At 42.1% G+C, this 21,346-nt stretch overlaps 1 protein-coding gene across 1 annotated transcript; it reads right to left on the reverse strand.

Annotated features, from left to right (window-relative positions):
• Window positions 1-19,855: 19,855 nt before the first annotated feature.
• LOC311191635 (claudin-8-like) lies at window positions 19,856-20,515 on the reverse strand (the record flags this gene model as incomplete). Its single annotated transcript, XM_084263870.1, has 1 exon — window positions 19,856-20,515. The coding sequence occupies one exon, from the start codon at window positions 20,513-20,515 to the stop codon at window positions 19,856-19,858; it is 660 nt and encodes a 219-aa protein (XP_084119996.1).
• Window positions 20,516-21,346: the final 831 nt, after the last annotated feature.

Below are 21,346 nucleotides of genomic sequence, written 5' to 3' on the forward strand. Positions count from 1 at the left end.
TAATGACTCATTGCTTCAGGCACTCGAATGGGGAACTTAGCCAGTCATTAACGCATTGGCTATTTTATTGCCTCTAAGCTGAAGTTTCCATCCAAAACTCAGACTCTGAAGTGGTTACCTTCATCAGAACCAGGTGAAGGTAGAAGATCCAGTCAAAGACTTTTCCTTATGCAAAACTACCAGTGAATTCAGAAGCTACTGGATTGGGTGTTTAGCAAACTGGAAGTCAAAGGAGTTCTATCAGATTAATACCAGTATGACAGAGGGTCAAATTCATAGCCTGCTTGGGGTGGCATCTGCTGGCTGGAGAGCAGGAAATGAGACCACTGAAACAAGCAATTATAAAATCTCTATGGAACACTTCACATAAAGTTAGATCAGAATACATTTTGGAGTGAAGAAAAATATATAACTCAGAAACTATAAAAAACCCAGTCAACTTGAACTGGAATGCTCAGAAGAAATTGAGCCAGAGTTTTATAAGTTGCAGTGTGTGGGGGACAGGCACTACTTTTGTTTCTGGGAGACAGATGCCCATCCATCACTGAATTCTCTGTGGAAGTGAACAAGAAATCCCCTTCAGCACCTTTGAAAATCCCCATCTGTTTAAAAAAAAAGAAAAGATGTCATTGACCACTGGAGGCATTGTTTTCCTTTGAGCACAAGAAGCAGAGGCAGAGAGGAAGTTTCATTATGATGCTAATTATAAGCTCCTCTTCTGAGCTGGTTAGCTCTTATTTCGATTAGCTGATGTTCAAGGCCACTTTCCCTCGGAATTCTGGCAGTTCTAGCGAAATGAAATACTTGTCCCAGGCAGCTCTGCTCCCCTTCTTAGGTAAGCCAGTTCTGCGCAAGCCTGAATGTGTCTCTGTTTGTATACAGTGTCCCAAAGGCAATGTTTGTTTTCTTTGTTTCAGTAGACAGAGGAATTGGTTCTCTCATGTTTTATTCATGAAAGTATATCTTGTGAATGTGGCCTCCAATATGTATTAGAGGCAAAAATATCACTAACAGTAATGCCTGAAAGACTCTTTACTTGTGTGACAAATGGACACACAAATTAAATTACCACTGTTAATGCATGCCCACTCCATAATTGTAGCCCAGTTTGGAATGCTGCTGAAGCAATTATCTTAGTTCAGAATTGCAAATCAGGAGTTTGTTTTAATCAGGAAAGTAGGACATCTCATCCTAAACAAAGACAGTAGTACAGGTCTGTAACACGTCTGACAAATTACTGTCAGGTTGGCAGAATGTATCACATTACCCTCTCTTGACACCCAGCCTCAAAATGAAACTCCAGCTAAGCAGTCCTCTTTCTTTTTCTTTTTTGTTCATTCCCAGCAGCTGTATTTGGTTGCAGAACTGCTAATTAGAACAAAGATTTTGCTTTATTTTCTTCTTTATGACTTTGTGGTTCCAGCTATATTCAGCCCTAGTATACACCTGCAGAAATGATTAAAGACAAAGGGAAGCAATTGTTCCGTCAGTGATACCCTTTTTTTACTAAATCGTATCAACACTGCAGTGTCTAGGTGCTAGGGCAGGGTGGTAGCTGAGCTCATCCAAGCAGATGCACCAATGCAACACATCAGTTCATCTTTCCTGGAGCAAATGAATGTTGAGTCCCACAGCGCCACAATCTGGGTCTAGATATCAGTCTTAGCTGTGATTTAGCATCACAACTACAACAGCTTTACCAGATACTTAGCTCAGACTGATGTCACCACTGCCCCAGAAGCGACAAGCCAGGGATCAGAGGTGGTTCAAACTCTTGGTTCTCCCTTAGGAGAAAAATTGCCATCCACACATTTTCAGGGAGAGGCTGACTCTCACCCTCATTACTGCCTCAGCAGGCTCCAGGGCAGTGAGCAATCTTATCTCCTCACTCCTAGTTGCTGCCACTTGTCTCTTGCAGATTACTGCTCCATAGCACAGCAGATCCCCAGTGCCTCAGTCACTCCGTTTCTGCTGGTTTCCACAAAGGTGCGAAATCAGCTAAGGTACCCCAGACAGGCATGCACATTCCCATCAAAAGGCATGGGGATTTGACCCTGTCTGGAGGCCAGACGCCCACCAAAGCCTCTCTATCACCTCCTTTTTTTAGCTGGGCAGTGGAGAAAACATATATGGAGAGGCTCAGGAATCAAGATAAGGACAGGGAGAAATCATTCCACAATTAGCATCATGGGTACAACAGACTCAACACAGAATAAAGGAAAGAAACTCTCTAATTTATTACACTGCACTGCACACCCAGTGACACCAGAGTTTGATAATGAGAAGCATCCTCCATACGCCTGGACCTACTCCAGCGTGGGGTCACCCCATGGGCTGCAGGTGGGATATCTGCTCTCCAAAATACTCCATGGTCTGTGGGGGGACACCCACTCCACAATGGCTTTCTCTACAGGCTGAAGGAGCATCTTTCTCTCCAGCACCTGGGGCACCTCCTTCCCCCCCCCCCCCAGTCACTTTCACTGACCTTGGTGTCTGCACAGTTTCTTACATCTTCTCGCTCCCTTCTCTGGTTGCAAAAAGCAGCTGCTCGTGTTTTTTTTTCTGCTAAATATGATTCCCAGAGGTGCTGTGACCTCTGCTGATGGGCTCGGCCTTGGTCAGCATCAGGTCTGACCCTGAGCCAGCTGGTGTTTGCTCTGTGGGGCCTGTAGGGAGCTTCTGGCTGCTGCTTGCAGAAGCCACCCCTGCACCCCCCTCCTCCACCAGAACCCAGCCACGCAAAACCACAACAGCAGACTTGGAACCAAAGGCACCCAAAGGAGCTGGGCAGACCAAGGTCTCACCTGTCTGAGACCTGGCTCATGGGTGTCATTTGTACCCTTGAAGATGTTTCCTATGAATTCAGCTCTACATCTCACTTTGGTATGACTGAAAACTTGACTAGAAGATCTTGTATCGACAAATTACTATTTCTCAACAAACCTGATGTATTTTTATGTCAACACTCTGAAAAAGAAAACCTGTTTTTAATAAAGTAAGCTTAGTGCCAAACTGTAGATGGCATTCTGCTTTCCTGCTAAGCTTAAATAACCTGATTTGACTGAAGATGTATTTATTTCATACTACTATTCACATTCTTTATGCATATTGAAAGAGCTCACGGAGAAACAGACCTCTCTATTTTGCAGGAACTGAGTGGGTTTTGGAGGTCACTATGGAAGGCAAAGCTTGTTTTTTATTTTCATTGTGTTGTTAACATGTCCCTAGCCACAAGCCTCAGTCAACACTTTCACGGAGAATTAAACCCTGCCAGAAACTAGTAACTGACTATTCTGCCATACATGTGCAGAATACAGGAAAATACTTGCAAAATTAGGAAATGTGAGAACTTTAGAGTAGTCGTGTCTTCTTGGCTGTAAAAATAGCGCTGTTAACAAGCACTAAAAGATGAAAAAGCATCAAGTGCAGCTATCATTTTTCCTGAGGTTTAGTACATGTCCAGCTACCTTCTTAATGCTTTCCATGTATTCCACCTTTTGATTTCAGAACTTGAAAATTTTAAGTTTAAAATTGGCCTTTGAGTAAAAAACTCAGTGAGGACCGAGCTGGCTGCACATTGCACGGGTAACAGATCGCTGTTGCTTACCTGCTTTCCTGGCATGGTTTAAGACTATGATATGGCATTTCATCTGAATTAACAGCTGAGAACGATTTTTCTGACAGGCCCAAGCAGGTCCAAGAAGCAAACACAAGGGAAATAACTTTTCCCGTCTTTCTCTCTCCAGGCGCCAGAGCAGCTGTAGATTTACTCTTCCATGAAGTCTTGTTCAGCTCCAGAGCCACTTCAGAATTAACTACTATTAAAGCTCCCATTTTCTTGGTTAGACAGGAGTAGTGTCAGACAAAATAACAACAACAAAAAACAAATGAACCCTGAGGAAAATAAACAAAAAAGATCAAGAACTAATCAAAGGACGTTGTTTCAAATATTCATGGACTATTTATGCCAGAGATTACATAAATGGCCTACAGGAGTTAAAACTCTTAAGAACTGTAAATTCCTTTAAGGAAGGGAACAAGTCTTTTTATTATATTTTTACGCCTATATGCAAATACATATGCATACATTTATATGAATTTTGTACACCATCCATTAGGATTTAGTTGAAAGTCTAGCTTTGTTTGATGTTCTTAAAATCCCTTGAGTCAATGGATTATGGAAGAATCCCAACTTTTGAAGTTCTTCCTAACTTGAAAGACAATTCCAGCTTTTATGATTTCAGTGCAGCGTCATGCAGAAGAACTTAAGGACTTTGAAATCCAGAAGAAAAACAAAATACCTTAAGCCAGTCATTTTATTTTAAAATATGCTCTTAAGCCAGTTTAATAATTTTACACATTTTGGTCTTGGGAAGTTTGTATCAGGTCCCAGGCTTTCATCCACTGGCTTCAGAAACTACTGTATTTAATGGTACCAAAAATTCTGTTTCTTTAATTCAATTTGATGTCAGAACTTGCAAAGTGAGGCACTCAGTTGACACACTGCTCTCCATCTCTCCAATGCTAAATGCTCAAAAGAAAGAACTAGAGGTTCAGTTACCTGAAACCTATAGCTATCCCAGAGCAGATGACTTCTGTATCCTCTCTCAGAGAGAAGCTAGTGAGGAGCTACATATTTTTTCTCCATGTTGTTGTTTATTTAACTACATTACCTGTATAAACTTGTATAAATGACAAAGGCATTTTGCAGTGACATGGATACATGCAGGTGCAATTCTCAGTGGCTTAGGATGACGAAATCTGGGCTGTTCAGTCTTTCCCAACCCTCCACCCTTCCCTTGTGCTGCTATTCATATGACTCGAACTGCAGGGTGAGCCACTTCAGACAGCTGATCTGGCTGAAAACTGATACTTCTCTTTACTGGATTAACTTCAGCAGTAGTTTTCAGGTCAGAGACCTTCCTGAACCAGCTCACCAGGGGCCACGCAAGAGTTTCTGAAAGCATCTGCCATGTGACTGATTTATCTGTGTATCACAACACATATGCAGCATGTTATTTTCTTTTGTTGGTCTTTATAAGCACTTGCAACTGTTGTCAAATGTATGCCCTAAATAAATGTATTTGTTTGTATTCCCCCTGCCCTATTTGAGTTAAATTTCTCACTGCAGGAAACAGGGCAAAAGGTCACTTTATGAAATGCTATAGTTTCCCATCTTATATTTCCAAAGCATGGCAAAGTACATCCTATTGCAGCTGCAGGGGCCAAATGGCAAGCTGGTAGCACAGGGCCAGGAAAATCAGAATCATCTTTCAGTAGCCATTGGCATGCAACACAGACATAAAACACCTACTTAAGTGCTGGGGCTCCAGAGACTGTGACATTAAACAGATATTTTAGGATTCTCCATCCCTTAGAAAGCAAGTGTTCTCTGAGGGGGGTAGGGAGGCATATCATCTCTAATTGAGGAAGGGCAGCAAGGCAGAGAGAATCTGGGGGGAGAATCAGAAAGTGAGAGGGCAATAAAGGGGAAGACAGGGGAAATGCCAGCAATGAGTGTCCAGAACTCAAAGTGTACATAACACCACAGGTGTTCTGAATCTTTAGATGAGAGTCATCTACTGTGCTACCTAGAGCTATTTAGTGTGGAGCCATAGGTCATAAACTGCGCTAAAAAATTCCTTCATCGTAGCAGGATGCATTTCTACTACTGAGGTTATTCAATGTTTGTTTTAGTGGGGCTGCCTTGGGTCATGACATGAACTGCTAGTCACAGCTCTCAAATTAAAGAAATTGAGGAGCAGGACCTGCTGAGCACAAGCCTTGTTGATAGACCAGATACTCTATCAGTCCTCTATTCTACGCGTAGGAGAATTGTGAATGGCGCTGTAGAGTTTTCTTTCCCCCCCCCGCAGTACTGCTCCCATGGTTTCTTCAACATGCAGGGGCACAGAAGACTCAAAGAAATAGTTAACTCTCAAACATGTCAGTGGGGCTACTAGGTAGAGCAAAATACCTGTTAAAGGTGAGAAGAATGTAGCTTGAGGAAGGAAATGCCCTAGGGTGTCTTGCGCGCATCTTTGGGCAATATACAAAATTAACATAAGTGTATTTAAGCATACAGAAGAATTCAGAAAAATAGTTTATTAAACCATGACTGAAATCTGTGTCTTCACTTGACATGTTTGAAATAACTGCAGTACTTATGTTATCCTACCCCATCACCTTCCAAGCTAAATGATGAAGCCTGAACAAAGTTGGACATGTCTGAGACCTAAATTAAACTTACTAAAATGTACCTTCCCTAGTGGGACAAATTCTTGTGTCTTGCCAAGACCCTAAAGTAATGAGGATGAGTCTGGCTAGATTTTAAACATGAGAAAATGATTTTGAGAACTGTTCTACATGCAAAAGATTCTACCCTTTGAATTTCCCAGAATGCAAGAAGCCAAGTTGCCTAATCAGGCATGCATCAAATTTAGCTTAAAAAAAATTATCTTGTGCAATTATAATAACATTTACTAGATTTGTCTTTACAGAAATTTCTCAGTCTTTGTGCCCACCCATCCCCCTCCAGGCAGTTGACAACAGAACTAGCTAGCAATTTGTCTCACTGACAGCTGCCAGTAGAAGCCCCCTTTCAGCCCCTGCCCTCACCCTTGCTTGGTCCCTTGCTGAGCTAAAGTGGAGGTGTGTCATGTACAATCTTCGATCTCTTTAATGTTGTACCTAGCAGGCCAGTGTCTGTGTGTATTCCCAGTTCATGCAGATGGTGGTACCTATGCAAACCATAATCCACAAGAGTGGGTTATATGAGTTTGTAGAAGTCCTAAGAGAGTATTCAGGTAGAAACCTAACTTGTCATTTCATCATGTACTGGTAGAGAAGACAGTGTGCCACAGCCACAATTTTTGGATGTCCATGCAGTAGGGTCAAATACATCCTTTCAGAAATCATAAAGCTTTGCAGGAAATACACTTCCAAGTTAAGCATTGCTGTTTGTTTGAATTTTCAGCTTTTTTTTAAATATATAGTAAGCCTGAAAGTTTCCATTATATTGAGAGCAATCAAAGGAAAGGACCTCTTTTTATCCATAAAGTATCCTGTTGCAGTCAGGAAAATTCCCCCTCCAAGCCCCCCATGTTTGAATGGTATATGCTTGACTCCACTAAGGTCCATAAAGCTACATTGACTCATGATGCTGGTAACAACAGATACCCTTTAGGTGCCCAGCAGCAATGGAGTCCATGTCTTCCTGTTTGAGTCCATGGGTCGCACACCTACTGCCAGCAATTTGGGGCAGGGGTTGGGGGCAGAGACGGAGGTGAAGCAGGGTGGAGAAGCCACCAACAGATACAAATGCAATGTAAATCCAAATTCTGTACATAATATATCCAAGGAAGGTGACTGTCATCTTGGGATGACATACTCATTGCCCTTTTTTGTAACAGAGTTTGGTATTTCACTCCCTGAATTCATTCGTTTCCAACAAATTTAGGCCTGCTTCTGCTGATAACTCTCCACAGGCACTGGCAGAGAGCTAGGCTGTCCAGTATTAAACTTCCCTGCTGTAACTAAATCTGATTTTTACTTTGGCATTCTGTAGCCAAATATAAGCAAAACTTACACTTTTGAAGCATAGAAAGGGACCACTATTGTGAACTTATCATTAAAATGTTAAAAAGTTCTTCTGCTCCAAGAAAACTAAAACCTGCTAATTTACATGTTAATAGACCTTTTATGCTCAGTGAGATAACAAATGCAATCTTTGGCCAGATGCAGAGAATTAATTACAGCAGGAGAAAGGATCCTATGAAATATACAAAGCAAGCTCTGAATATTCAGCAAGAATATTATTGTCAGTCAAGTTTCAGCGTATAGCATAATGCTGTGAGCGAATTGTTTTGCGTCTGTTGCAGGGCTAGAGAGACTAGACAGACATTCAGTGTGGGATAAATTTGAGACACTGTACCAAAGCAGATATAAAAGATAAAATGGATACACAGTAGGCCACTAAATGTACAATATTGAGTTCTTTATCCACCTCAGAAGTTGAAAAGTTCTAAAATACCTCAGTGCAACAAATAAACAGCCTGATTTGAGGAGAATCAAAGCCCTCCAAAATGACTTACCAAAGGGTCCTTGATGGGTCAAAGGGAAATGGTCTGAAGTTGTGTCCGGGGAAGTTTAGGTTGGATATTTGGAAAAAAAGGGTTGTTAGATATTGTTAGATATTGGAACTGGCTGCCCAGGGAGGTGGTTGAGTCACCATCCCTGGAGGTGTTTAAAAGAAGAGTAGATGTTGTGCTTGGTGACATGGTCTAGTGTTGGACCTAGTGAGGCTGGGCAGATGGTTGGACTTGATGATTTTTAAGGTCTTTTCCAACTGAAACCATTCTATGATTCTATGAATAGGGGAGATACCTGCCTGTATATAGTTGGCTGGCAGTATGGATAAAGAACTGTCAGAGACAGAGACCTCTTGGAAAAGACAGGAAGCAGAAGTGACCATTTAAACTGCAACAAGTCACCAGGACCAGAGATTTCATCTTTGTGCTCTGTAGCAACTTACGAATGAAGGAGCGGGAATATTAACAGAAATATTTAACCTGTTACTACTAGTCCCAAAGTCTGGAGATTAGTTGGTGTTCCTTCTTCCAGACTGTTGCAAGCTAGGCAGCATTTCTACATCATCAGTTATACTTGATAAATAGGTAATTAAAGTGAGAGTCATGAAAAATCTATTTATCTCTCCATCTATATTTGTAGACTCTTGCTTCATCACTGCATTATTTAACAAGAACATCCTCTGCCAAAAACAAACCTGTGTGTCTCTGCACATACACCCACCCTTCTCAGTTTATTATAACTCTTTGAGCTAATACAGATGTAAGAGAAAGGCAATCCTTTATGATTTATTTGTGCCTTTCAAAAGCATCTGATAAAATCACCAACGGGAAGCTACTGCCATATGTAGTTATGTCATTCCATCACATGTACCCACATGTAGCTCCATCAGGTATTGGCAGCTGGTCGAGATATAAAATGCAGAATTTTGATGAAGACTTTTCAATACTGGAAGAGCCCAGTTTGAGGAGAAACATGAAGGCTCTGTGCCGTACCCACAGATATTGTTAGAGGGTATTGCCTTCACTGAGTTTTGAATGAGGCCTTACAACCATTGCTGATCTATATATGTGCTTAAATCCCAGACGTGTATTTTAAATCTTTCCTTCTGTTGCAAGACACTTTGCTGCTGCGCAACATCCTCTGGCCTATCAGTTTCCCAGCAACCCACAAAACCTTCATTAGATCCTCACAGCTTATCTCCTCATTGGAAACAGTTTGTATTTTCTCAGACCTTTGATTTTGTACTCTTTATTCTTCCTACTTTCCTGTTGTGAGCCTAACCAAGTGGTCTGATCCAATAGCTGAGAAGCGTGCGTCGCTCGGCCTCACCCCCAGTAATGGCACCTGACATTCAGGCTTTGCCAGGCCGACAGAGCCGGTGGGGTGCATGTGAGGACTCTGGCCCTGGAAGTGCTGATACTGTTACGCTTCCTTGCCACTGAAACCTCGGGAATCACAGGGGCGTCGCTTTAGCCAGGCACGCGAGAAGTTAGCAAAGGCAAGCACGTGCTTGCGTGCGCGCGTAACCGAGGCCTTCAAATTTCCTCCATCTACAGAACCGGAATGGCGTATGTTCCTGGTCTCACAGAAAGCACAGGAATTACTTTGCATAATACATGGAGAGTGATTAAAGAACACAAAGTAGTGACTAAGCACTAGATTCTGGTAGTCTCACCCTGTACTTCTGGTACAGCCTGGACAGGCATGTCTCCCAGCACAGACTCTTCTCACTTTGGTTCATGCAGTGTTCCTGAAGTCTAGCTGTTGTTTGCTAGAAAACACTATGTATGTGTTAACATTTCAAGTGTGAGTACTGTAATTCTTATTGCAGTGCTCCAAATGCCACCGGGGTTGTTTTTCTGTGCTCCCAGAAACCTCCAGCTTGCCTCTGCTCAGCGATTATCCTTTTAAAATAGGTTTTTGCCTTTCTCTGTCCTTACCCGCTCGTAATTATTGCTTCTGTCCATATCATATACCCAACCTTCAAGCTCTGTTCTTATTTTTATGTATGGATTTCAGTAAAGTCTAAGACATCCTCCAGTATTTCTGTTAGCAGATGCTTTGCAGAAATAAATTGTTCTGTGCAACTAATCTGATGACCCGGTCTGTCGCAAAATAAAAGTGCGTAGTAATCTAAGAATACTTGGTGTTCCTGAATAAATAGTTGTGCTGGGAATTTGGGGGACCTAGAGATTTATGATTTGACAACAGAGAGACAAGATATATTAAACCATAATGCTAACAGTAAATATAAAAATAAATATTCAAATGTATAAATAAAACATGGGCTTGGGATTTAAGCTAGAAAAGGGATAGGAAATTAATCTTTTTTAACAAGAACTCTAGTATATTGAAAGTTAAATTTTGGGTTCGGTCATTATTAAGATTGATTGATTTAGACCTCAATACACTTCCTGTGGCTAGCAATTGCATTATTGCTACTGCTAAACAGGCTTCTAAAAAATAAATAGCAATTTGAGTTCATTCAAATACACACACAGTCCCTGTTTTTGTAATTAGCTTGAAAAATAAAACAACTATGTCCTAGTAAAATTGAATAGTTATCTGTTACAAAGGGTAAGAGCTCTTCATAGTTTGACTATTGTGTAGAATGTTATGAATATTTAAAAGAGATTGGATTTTCTGCCCTTTCCCCGGATCATCTTACTTTCTTCTTTAATAAAAGATCAATTTATCATTTTTTGTACAGAATGGGGGAAAAAATAAGCACCCTAGAGCAGTACAAACCCACCATTTCAGCTGTTCTAGAATCACTTTATCAAACTGTATTTAGCCCAGCTGTATTCATCCAGCTAATGATTTGGTCATTCTATTTTCTTTCTTCTTTGATGGTATGATTAAGTCACCAAGTCTTTCATAAATCATTGGCTTTATGGCTTTCATCAAGGCATGATTTTTTTTCTTCACCTGAAGAGATCATTCCTGATAAAACAAAACCCTAGCCATTTCAATTTCTGTGTTTCCTCCTCTTAATATAGAATATCAGTAATAATTTTTAAAGTGCTATTGCATGGATTTCCTGGAGCAGCAATGCTCTGCAGGTAAACCAAGCTGCGTAGTCAAACACATGACATTATTCCAACATGTAGATAGCACTATTTTATTCTGCTGATGCCAACTGATAACTTTTTCTACAGCCAACTGCATACACTCACACTCATACAAGGTGAAATGGAAGTTGAATAATAAATAACACTGACGTATTATCTAAAATATGATGAGAGATAAAAAAAACCCTAGATGTGAGAGTTGTGCATCATGTTGTTGGTAAGATTTCTACATATTCTACCACAAAAATAACGGAGGAAAATATGGTTGCACCAAACCTCATTAAAAATACATTTTCAGCTTTCCTCATTAAATGACTCTTCTGCAGTTATTCTGTCTGTCTGTCCAGCTTCCCCAGTCACTGTAGTACCTGTCAGACAATTTCAATCCTAATTGACACAAGGGTCAAAGACTCAAAGATAAATTAGTTACTAAATATTTCAGGGAAAATGTTTACACAGTCTCTCTGGAGGGAGAGGCAAGTGACCTGGGCAGCAGATCTCTGGGGGGAGGGGACTGTGCCCAGCCCCACATCCACATCTCCTACCCACTGGAGAAGATATGTGTCAGCTTGCACTGCCTGCGCCCAGCTGCCGTGATGGGAATAGGAAGCCAACCTGGATGAAACCTGGATTTGTAAACTCCCCTGCTGACTGGACAACATAATTTAAAAAAACAAAATCCCCAAATGTATCTTAAAGGGAGGGGTGGATTTTCAGCTGCTAATTAGGGAAGTAAATACACAGTGAGTAAACTGTACTTAATTATGCCCTTCTAATCTTTGGAAAATCTCCGTGTTTAGCAACTTTTAGTCTACTAATGTTATAACAGATTATGTAATCTAGAAGCAATTTTTAAATTATGAAAAATAATTCCAGTCTATATGGCTGTCATGTCTCTCATGCCTCTACCACTGTGTCTTTGTGCATGTGCATACATGATGAGTTGGGGGCTGGGGGTGTTCCACAAATGTGAAAGGAGAAAGAACCCCAAACACAGAATTTCAGCAGGGAGCTTCAGGGTGTTATCCACCTCTATATGAAACTCTGAGCAACTGAACAAGCATCTCCAGGACCACTGACAGCTGAACATGAATAACCATAAATTATGCTGATGCATCTGATGCTTAAATATCTATTGGTCTAAACAAGAACCTTTCCATTGGCTTCAATTTAACTTTGAACTTTACCCTCTCTCCTAACTCACAAGTGTACTAAAGCAGCTTGAACATTTATCTCTGGATTCTTGGGTCCTTACACCTTTATTTCACCCTGAAAGGTTTTAAGGGTGTTTTGGCTCTCCATGTGAAATGGTGTTGGCCTGAAATGATGTGCTGGTGCCACCAGGCTAGGTGAGCCACGGGTTTACGGACAGTGCATTGCAGAGGAATGCTCAAGCCTCTCTTGAAGGATAATTTGTCACGGGCACCACTCAAAGAAAGATTAGCATGTAATTAGCTCTTGGCAGTGGAGTGTTTCCAAATTATGGGGTGTCAAACAGTTTTCTGGGTGGCATACAACCAGGCAATGGGTGCAGTGAGCCCAGGGAGAGGAAGTCACTGCTGCTCTGCTGAGAGACAGGTCAGTGTTTTTCTTGCCTGTGTTAACCAACACTTCACCGTCTTGTACACATCCCTCGGCAAGTCAGATCTCTTACTTCACAAGCTCCATTTCTTGATAATCACTCTGATAATCACTGTGTTTTCCTGATTGAAGAGACGTGCACAAAGGTAGACCGGGGCAGTGGGTGTAAAGACTGGTGGAGAAAAGGCACATCCCAAAGTAGCAGCACAGACATCTGGAAACCCAGGCAGTCCTCCTGCTCCAGACAGAGAGGACAGAGTTCAATAGGCGGTTGTGCACATCCATGATGTAAGCTGGTCACCTCATGGAAGCTTTCCACACAGCACTGTGCAGAGCAGCACCCATCATGTTCAGACTCACTGCTCCCACCCTGGTCAGCTATGGCTGAGCCAGAGGGCAGTAGGTCTCCATGAGATCTTCAGGCCCAATGTGAGGTACCTGGCTTAGGCTGTGGCACATGAGAAACTTCAGAACAATGCACCAAGAGGGTCCACAGCTCCTTTCATTGCCCCAAGGGTCTGGTTGCCAGTGCCCAAGGCCATCTCTGGCATGATGCAGCCTAGCTGCCACCTTGTCCTCCTCTAATTCTGCCCTCATCTTAGGGGCTGCCACCCCAGCCAGGTCCAGGGCCCGCAGTGGTGCCTTGGTGATGGCTGGCCTGTGGCCTACCCCAGTCACCATTACCAGCCTGGACCACCTTTGCCTCACTGAGGACCGTGGGATGAGTTTTGGTGGCAAGAGAGAGTACCACACAACCTTGATGGTCCCACAGTCACCCATCACCTGCACCCCTGGAGGAAACTTTCAGTGGGGCTGTACTGGGTCTAGCAGGGGCTGCAGGAGTCTCTGTGAAGAGCAGCCAGGGCTGCCCTGTACCGGACACAGCTGGTTCCAGCCAGCTCCAACCCACCCAGCACAGGGCAGGGCTGAATCCCACAGCCACCATGGTGGCACCTTGGGAAAAGAAAGGGCAAAGCACTTCCCAGCAGCCAGGGCTGAGGGGAAAAGGGTGAGAATAGCCCTTCACAGAGAGGGGGAGAGGGGAGGAGGTGCTGGGTGGGTGTCCCGCAGCCAGGTAAGCTCAACCCAGAACATAGGCACATTCAGTGAGGGAAGAAGCATGCTCTTCTTTTTAGAGCCTTGCAAGAGGGTGTGAAGTTTTATGTGTTCGCCTGTCCTGGGGCTGCAGATGAGAGCTCTAGGAGCAGCATTGGCCTTTCAGACATTTCCCCTAGCATGGCTGCAGCAGCCACCAGGTTGGTGTCCAGACAGCTTGTGGTCTGTGTTTTGGATGTGTCAGTGAGAGACCAGGACTCAGACTAACCTGTGAAATTTTGTCTTTACTCAATGTACTTGGTTAACAATGTATTTTTCTTCAACATGTGGAGTTTATGTTGCCAATTTCTGCTAAATTCAGAATGAATGTGACAGTATGTGAGGCAATGTTTGTTGGGGTCTAGAGATTATATTCTATCTCCCAGTACCATCTGGCCTTACAGTGGAAACTCTGAATGAATAAACATTGCTTATCATTCTGTCAGTCACTCATCCATCAGACAGAAGCTGAAACACTAATGTACTCATCATCTTTGTCATTTGGCAATCAGGGACTACTTCACGGTAACTGAGACAAAGACCACAGATTAAGGTCCATAGCAGAAGTGGGCAACAGAGATTTAGCAAGCTTAATGTATTATTCAGTTTGACTGATGCTGACGCAGGGAACAGTACTTCATGGGTTTGTGGTTTCTATTTTTGAAGCGTCTTTTTTGCACAAAGGTGCTGGATTTATCAGTTAAATCGCTGTGAGCACTCTTTTTGGTTGTTGTTTAAATGAAGAGCAATGTTTAAATTAAAAAAGGGGGGGGGGAGGGGGAATGCTGAAGGGAACTGCATAATAAATTCATCTCCAGTGATTGATACACAGGTAGTGTTTGCTTGGAACATATTGGGGTAAAGGAAGTGTACGTGCACTAGGATGAACAATAGCTAGTTCAAACATCTTGAGGCAATTCTGTCAGTTCCCTCCTAGGAGCAAAGAGCTGCTTCCATATTCTCTGGCTTTGCTTCCCTTGTCACTGCAGCAATCATTACAACTTGAGCAGCAAGCACTCCTGGATAACACACAGATACCAAATCTGTGATTAAAATGACACTTCTTCTTAAAACTCATTTTACCAGCAAGATTTGTTCTCGGTCGCAGGGCCAGCATGAATGAGGCACTTTGAAGAGCACTGTCACTGATGCAGAACCTCTGCATCAGCTCACACGCACCTTTGGGCTCACTACTCGGACTGGCTGGTAACAGAAAGTCAAAGCACAGTGAAGTTTACTTTTTTCTGTACTGTCTGAAAATTCCAAACCATTCAGGTGATAAAAATTCAAGAAGCCTTTATGGAGGGACAGGCAAATTACTAGATAAAAGAATAAAAACTTAGCAGTAAAATTAGCTCGTTCTTTCGTTTTTAAAGGGCTGGAAGTGCAGGGACAAATCTCAGGTAACCTTTTGTGTTCTGCTTTTCTTCTGGCACAGGCAGCTGAGTGCAATATCCTATTCTCTCTTTTTTCCTTTAATTGTTTTGAAAATTATGTAATTGGTTATACTGACACTGAGTGCGTACCAGCTTCAGTCCAGTCTGATCCCCGGAATTGAACAAACTCTCTGATGCTGATTCTGCGGGTGTGCATGGCTTGTTAATGCTGCTGTCACAGCACTCTCCAGAGACAGTTCTGTCCCTTCATGTCTCTAAAACTGCAATCTTCATGCTTTGGAATATTTTTTGTTTGTCCTCATGACAACTGGAACATTTTCTGCAAGTGGCAGCTTAACGCAAAGAAGCACCAACACAGACCTTTTCAGCTGAAAATGTCCTACCCTTATCAGGGTATTTCTTGTTTTCTTTTGCTCTCTGTTTCTTAAAGTAGTCATAAAATGTCAAATTAGTCTTATTCAGACTCTGATACTCAAACCAGGAGAGCAAAGTGTGTAAGTCAGAGCGCATTTCCGTACCAGATACAAAGGAAAGAAATTGTTTATTTGGTGGGTCAGCTCTGTCCCAGTTTTCAAAGATGACGTAGGGCTCCCCTGAAAAGGCCTCTTGTGCCTTTTTCAAAAGGATGGTTACAGTCCATCAGAAGGACACAATCAGTCTCCCATTTCTGACTTCATGAGTCCTCACACTGATTTTCAGGAGAGTTGTAACATTTTTTTAACATAAACTCATTTAATCATAACATCCCTCACACGGAGCTTTGTCTCTGCATATCAGGACCGATGACTGTGTGCATTTATTTGTCTCAAAACCTTTCTGTTATAATGAAATGTTTTGCTAAGCTGTCAGTTTTGCCATAAATATATTCCATTGGCTGGATCTTAGTGGTGGATTATTTGCTCCAGCATCTATTCGTTTCATCTCAGGGATGAATATACATTTCAGGACCAGCTTTGGAAATATAGAATTGCTTTAGGAAACTTCTTATAAGCAAGTCTTGGAAGTCAGCACTAAATCAGTTTTGTGTATTTTATTTCCCAAGAAATCAGGCTCGCTTTGTTTATTATCAAGCAAAATCCAAAGCATAATGTATAAAAACAAGACTGAATCAGAAAAGGACATTATAAAAATACTGAAGCTGTCTTCCCCTGGCAATGGGGAAATACATTCATTCACTTTAATATAAAAAAGAAACAGTGATACAGTGGTGAAAAAGAAAACTGAAGGCTTCATACTTTTGATTCAAATACATAGCAAAATCTCAGCTACTCACATTTATTTCCAAAGTAATTTTGTCCTGCAATCACAAAATATTAGAGTATATTATAGCATCAGGATATGAGACTAGATATTTAACCGCAATATTTAATCAGCTGTTATTAACAAATACAGCAGGCATGAAGTTTCTGTCAATTGTGCTGAGAGGAATGCACAAATGGCATCACTAAAGCACGTTGACCACCTCCACTCCTCAAAGAAAGCAGAGCTCCACCACACGAAAACCTGACACGACACTTTAGTAACCCCTGGCCCATCCACACCATATGACACCCATATGCCTGGCCTTTTCTTCAGAAAGAAAAGTCCAGTCCAGAGCGATTACTAACATCCTGTTCCCTCTTGGTCCTCAATGACATAGTGTGTAGCCACTGCTTTGTTTCCAAGACCCTCCTGCACCCTGGAGTGAAGAGGTGGCCCTTTCCCTAAATGTCTTTGCTGTATTATACATGCTCCTGAGGATCCTCTCCTCACCTGCCTCACTGGGGAAGGACATGTTTGGCGATCTAAATAAGCTCCCAGAGCTGCCATAGACACTTGGGGTTACCTGAGACCGAGTCTGGCTGGATATAACCCAGAAGGGGCAGGAGGTCTCCTGGAGCAGCAGACAAAGGGTAGAAGGGCCAACTTTGGGTACTAGAGACCTGTGCAAGCATCTCCATCACTCCCCCCAAGCCAAGCTCTTTCAGGAACAGCAACGGTTTATCTTCAAAGTTCAACTGCAATTTTTCATTAAAGGACTTAAAACTTCCTTTTCTTACTCATACCTCTGAACTGCACCTTCCAACTAATCAGTTCCGTGCATGAGAGGTTTTGAGCAGAGGAAAAGGAAGAAGAAAGAAGTCTGTCTCCCTTAGCAGATGCAAATGCACCCATACAGTTTACTTAGCCAAATGTATTCCTCACGTTCAGAGGTAAAACATCTAGTAACCATCTCTGTGGGGTTTTCCCCACCAGAATCTGCCATAAAGCAATTTCTGTTCTGTTCAAAGGGAGAAGGTTAACCACATTATTATATTTCTTGCAGATTAGCTTCTTATGAGAACTTTGTTCCTGCATCAAATTCAGAAATTTTAGTGTGACAGCCTCTTAAACATATTTGGGCTAGTCTAAAGCACTAAATCGCGTCACCAGAAATTGCCAGTTGTGCCAATAAAAACTCAGACATCCAAACAGCAGCCCAGCCTAGCTGTACGCTTGGAATCAAGGTCAGATTCCAAACTCATAGGCAGGCACAAGGTTGTCTGAGCTTAGAGTCTTTGTTTGAGCTCATCTTTTGATCAATTGATCAAAGAGAAAGATGGAGGAATATCAGCCATCAAGTGTTAGTGTTAGGTGCAAAAAGGTCAGGTTTTCTTTCAAATTAATGCTAAATGCTCAAATAAAGCAGTTTTATCACAGATAGTGAAAGCTTTTGGGATCCTTTAATTAATGTTACAAAAAACTGCACTAATCTCTTCTTAATCACTTGTATCTGCATAAAGTTGCATTACGTTGCATATGTCATCATTTAAATCCATTACCTACATATAAATATGCATCAAATTTGCATTGCATATGTCTTCATCCTCTGCTTTGTTATTCACAAATGTGATATCTAAGTAAATCCAAAAAGTCCAATTCTGGTTTACTCACCAAATAGTCACTTATTAAACAAAATATGCATTATAGGATATAAACACAATAAAATAATAGGTCCTCAGTGTAGTGTAAATTATTGCCAAAGCCAACAGAGTGACTCCACTGAAATGAGCTGTCTGACTCACTGACAGCTGCTGTGACAGGCATCAGGAGCTATAAGACAACATAAAAAAATATGGTTTAGTACCAGAAAACCTGCTTACAAATGTTCTCTTAAAAGCTCATCTGGATTAATAAGTGCTGATTTGACTGCTTAAGTGGTGATCAAACATTAAACCTGTTTTCTGGTGACTAGAAGATTCCCACTGAAAGATCTGAGCTGGTTGCCTTAAAAGTAAATGCACATTAGCTGATATATGTAATGAATATCTCTGCTCAATGGCACCGTTTCATTTAGGTTCATCTGAAGGCAAGTTAATAAAAGGCTTGTTTAATTAAATACAGCTTTCCATGTTCTGCTTCAAACAGATGAATATATAGAGGCAGTGCTCTGCGCAGCTCAAAAAGTCATTGCACCCTTTTTTTCAGATACCAGTCACAGACACAGTAAAGGATCAAGCTGAGGACCTGTGTCATGGAATTATCAATGAAACTGTACTGTCCCTCACACAAAGAACCAGAAAAATTGTTTTGGACTGGATCTTCTTTGGTACCTTCTCAGTTGTGTGACACACTGTCAAAAGCAGGTTCCAAGTTTTCAGGTGTAGAGGAAGAAATGCCCAACTGCAAATACAGTTCAGTTCTGCACAATGGACGGTCTGGCACCAGGCTACTCAGTCGAATATTTGAGGTAAGCCTTGCAAACGCAGAGCAGTCAGAACAGGATTAGGGCACAGCTTTTGCGGGCATGATGGAAGGTGTAGGCAGGGTCTCTTGATCCTCCAGCAGGCAATCAGGGATTGCACATTCACATCACCTGGCTTATTTAATTGTACTTGACATTAGCACAGTGCTTGAAAATGCATAAAGACAAATGGCCTGTCCTGAATGAGGTGCTACCTATAGAATCTGGAAAAGACAAGAGGTAGCAAGTGACAGAAAGCTAATGTATTCATGGCAAAGGCTGGTGAAGTGATTAAAAATTGTATTATTTCATGAGCTAGATTTCGTGCCCTGCAGAAGAGATATGAAGGATACATTGGTTCCACAAGCGTCTATCAAATCCATAGTCAATCACAGAGGCCTCTGATGGGAGGGCATGAACATTCGTATACCAACATTGGAAGGCTTCTCCATGCATTCAGCAGCTGCTTCAGCCACACTGCCTACTCCATCCTTCCCACCACTGTTCTAGAGCGGTCCTTATGAAGACTTTACCTTAAAGTAACAAGCACTGCTCCCTTTGCACATCATGGGCTTAGGGGAGAGCAATGGTGCTGTTGCACAGCAGCTGCCTTCCTTCCAGCCCAGCCACATGCTGTTCATGTGCTGTTCGTCTTCTCTGAGAGACTCCTGGCTGCTGCTGTTCCCATGCCATTCTTCATTCCAAAAAAAAAGGATACATTTTTCCTTCTGACTGTGCTCTAACATAATGCCCATGTAACAACATTTTCTGTAAGCACGTTACAGAGAAGAGAGAGATGTCAATAGTATACAGCAAATGATCAAAATTGTTCCTCCGTTACAGACTCAGAATTTAATTAGACACTGAAGCCAGTCAGTACATATCAACATGTTAAGCAGAAAGATCTTGTGTAGCAACTACACATAAGCATGCACGCTTAGGGACGGCCCTCCTGCAAAGTCAGGTTTGCGCAACCTGTGACGGGAAAGCCTGGATTTTGAGGAGGCATCAGCCCAGCACCAGAAGCTACAGTACATTGCTCCCGCCGCGATGAGAAGTGCACTGCTCACCCAGCCCACATAGAGAGCAGCTCCCAGTTCTCGTTTCAGTGGTATAGGGACTTTGGGATCATAGAAGTCATGAATGATGCTACCTCCAGTCCAGGAGACAGGGATCAGAACGAGGGTGCCCGTCAGGAGGAAGGCAACACCAGCTGCCAGAATGAAGATACTGATGCCCTGGGGATCCTCCTTGGTCCTGTGAGTGTACTTCATACCAACAATAGCCAACAAAAAGGAAATGATTGACAGGATCACTGCAATGCACATGAGGGCTCTGAATGCCTCCAGTGGTGAGGGGAGAGCCAGGACAGAGTCATAGAATTTGCACTGCAGCCTGATACCCAGATGACTGACGCAGTCCATCCACAGTCCTTCCCAGATGGTCTCAAACACCACGATGTTGCTGTCAATGTGTGCAGAAACCCTCCACTGCGGCATAAATGTGGCTGCCAAAGTCCCGACCATGCCGACACCTCCGAATATCAGAGCAGTGATTTGTAACACACAGCAAGCCATGCTTCTTCTGGAAAAGACACCTCAAGCAAGGTGGCCTAGAAAGTCTTCCAAATCCACTTTTTCATAGAAGAAACACAAAGTACAAGAGGGAATATATTCTCCAGTAGTTTCTTCATACAGCAAGTTGTTGGCCTTTTTTTAAAAGCAGCTCGTTCCAGTCTGAGGTTCAGACAGGCAGAAATCCATTTCTGGCTGGCTAGAAGGACCTGCTATTTATTTGCCTTGAAATCCTCTCTGACTACAGCGCCTACCCATCAAGCATAACAAGTTTCCAGCCAATGGGAAACTAGGAGGGGTGTGTCATAGTTGATTTTACTGCTTCTCATAGTGTGTCTGTAGTGATGCTATAATTAAGTAAGTGTCGGGCATTCGATTAAAGGTACCTAATTGCAGGGCTAATAATTTCTTGACTGCAAGACTGCAACTGTGTTGAAATTTAGTATAGAAAATCTGAACTTCCATCTGCTAAAGTATTATGTAAAATATGTCACTATAGTTGTTCTTATCACAAAAACTAAACTCTGAGTGGGACTTACTGAGTGGGACAGGAAAACATCAGATTTTTTTTTTTAAATCAAGCTTGGAGGCACTTGGTGTAGCTCTTTAATGTAGATTCCTCATTTTGATCAAATACAAAAGTATAATCATGATATTAGACAAGTACAGGAAAGTCAAGTATTCCAATCAACATCAAAGCTTTACTCTACTAGCTGCATAATTCACAAGGATGACAAAGAAAAGAGCTGGCAGAGTTTCACAGCTTCTGCTTTTGAATCCACAAGTAAGGTCACTCTTAGGAAATAATCCTCTATGAGACTCTCTCCACATTGG

This window comes from Gallinula chloropus (genome assembly GCF_964237585.1).
Source record: "Gallinula chloropus genome assembly, chromosome: 1".
In the NCBI taxonomy this organism is placed as follows: Eukaryota; Metazoa; Chordata; class Aves; order Gruiformes; family Rallidae; genus Gallinula; species Gallinula chloropus.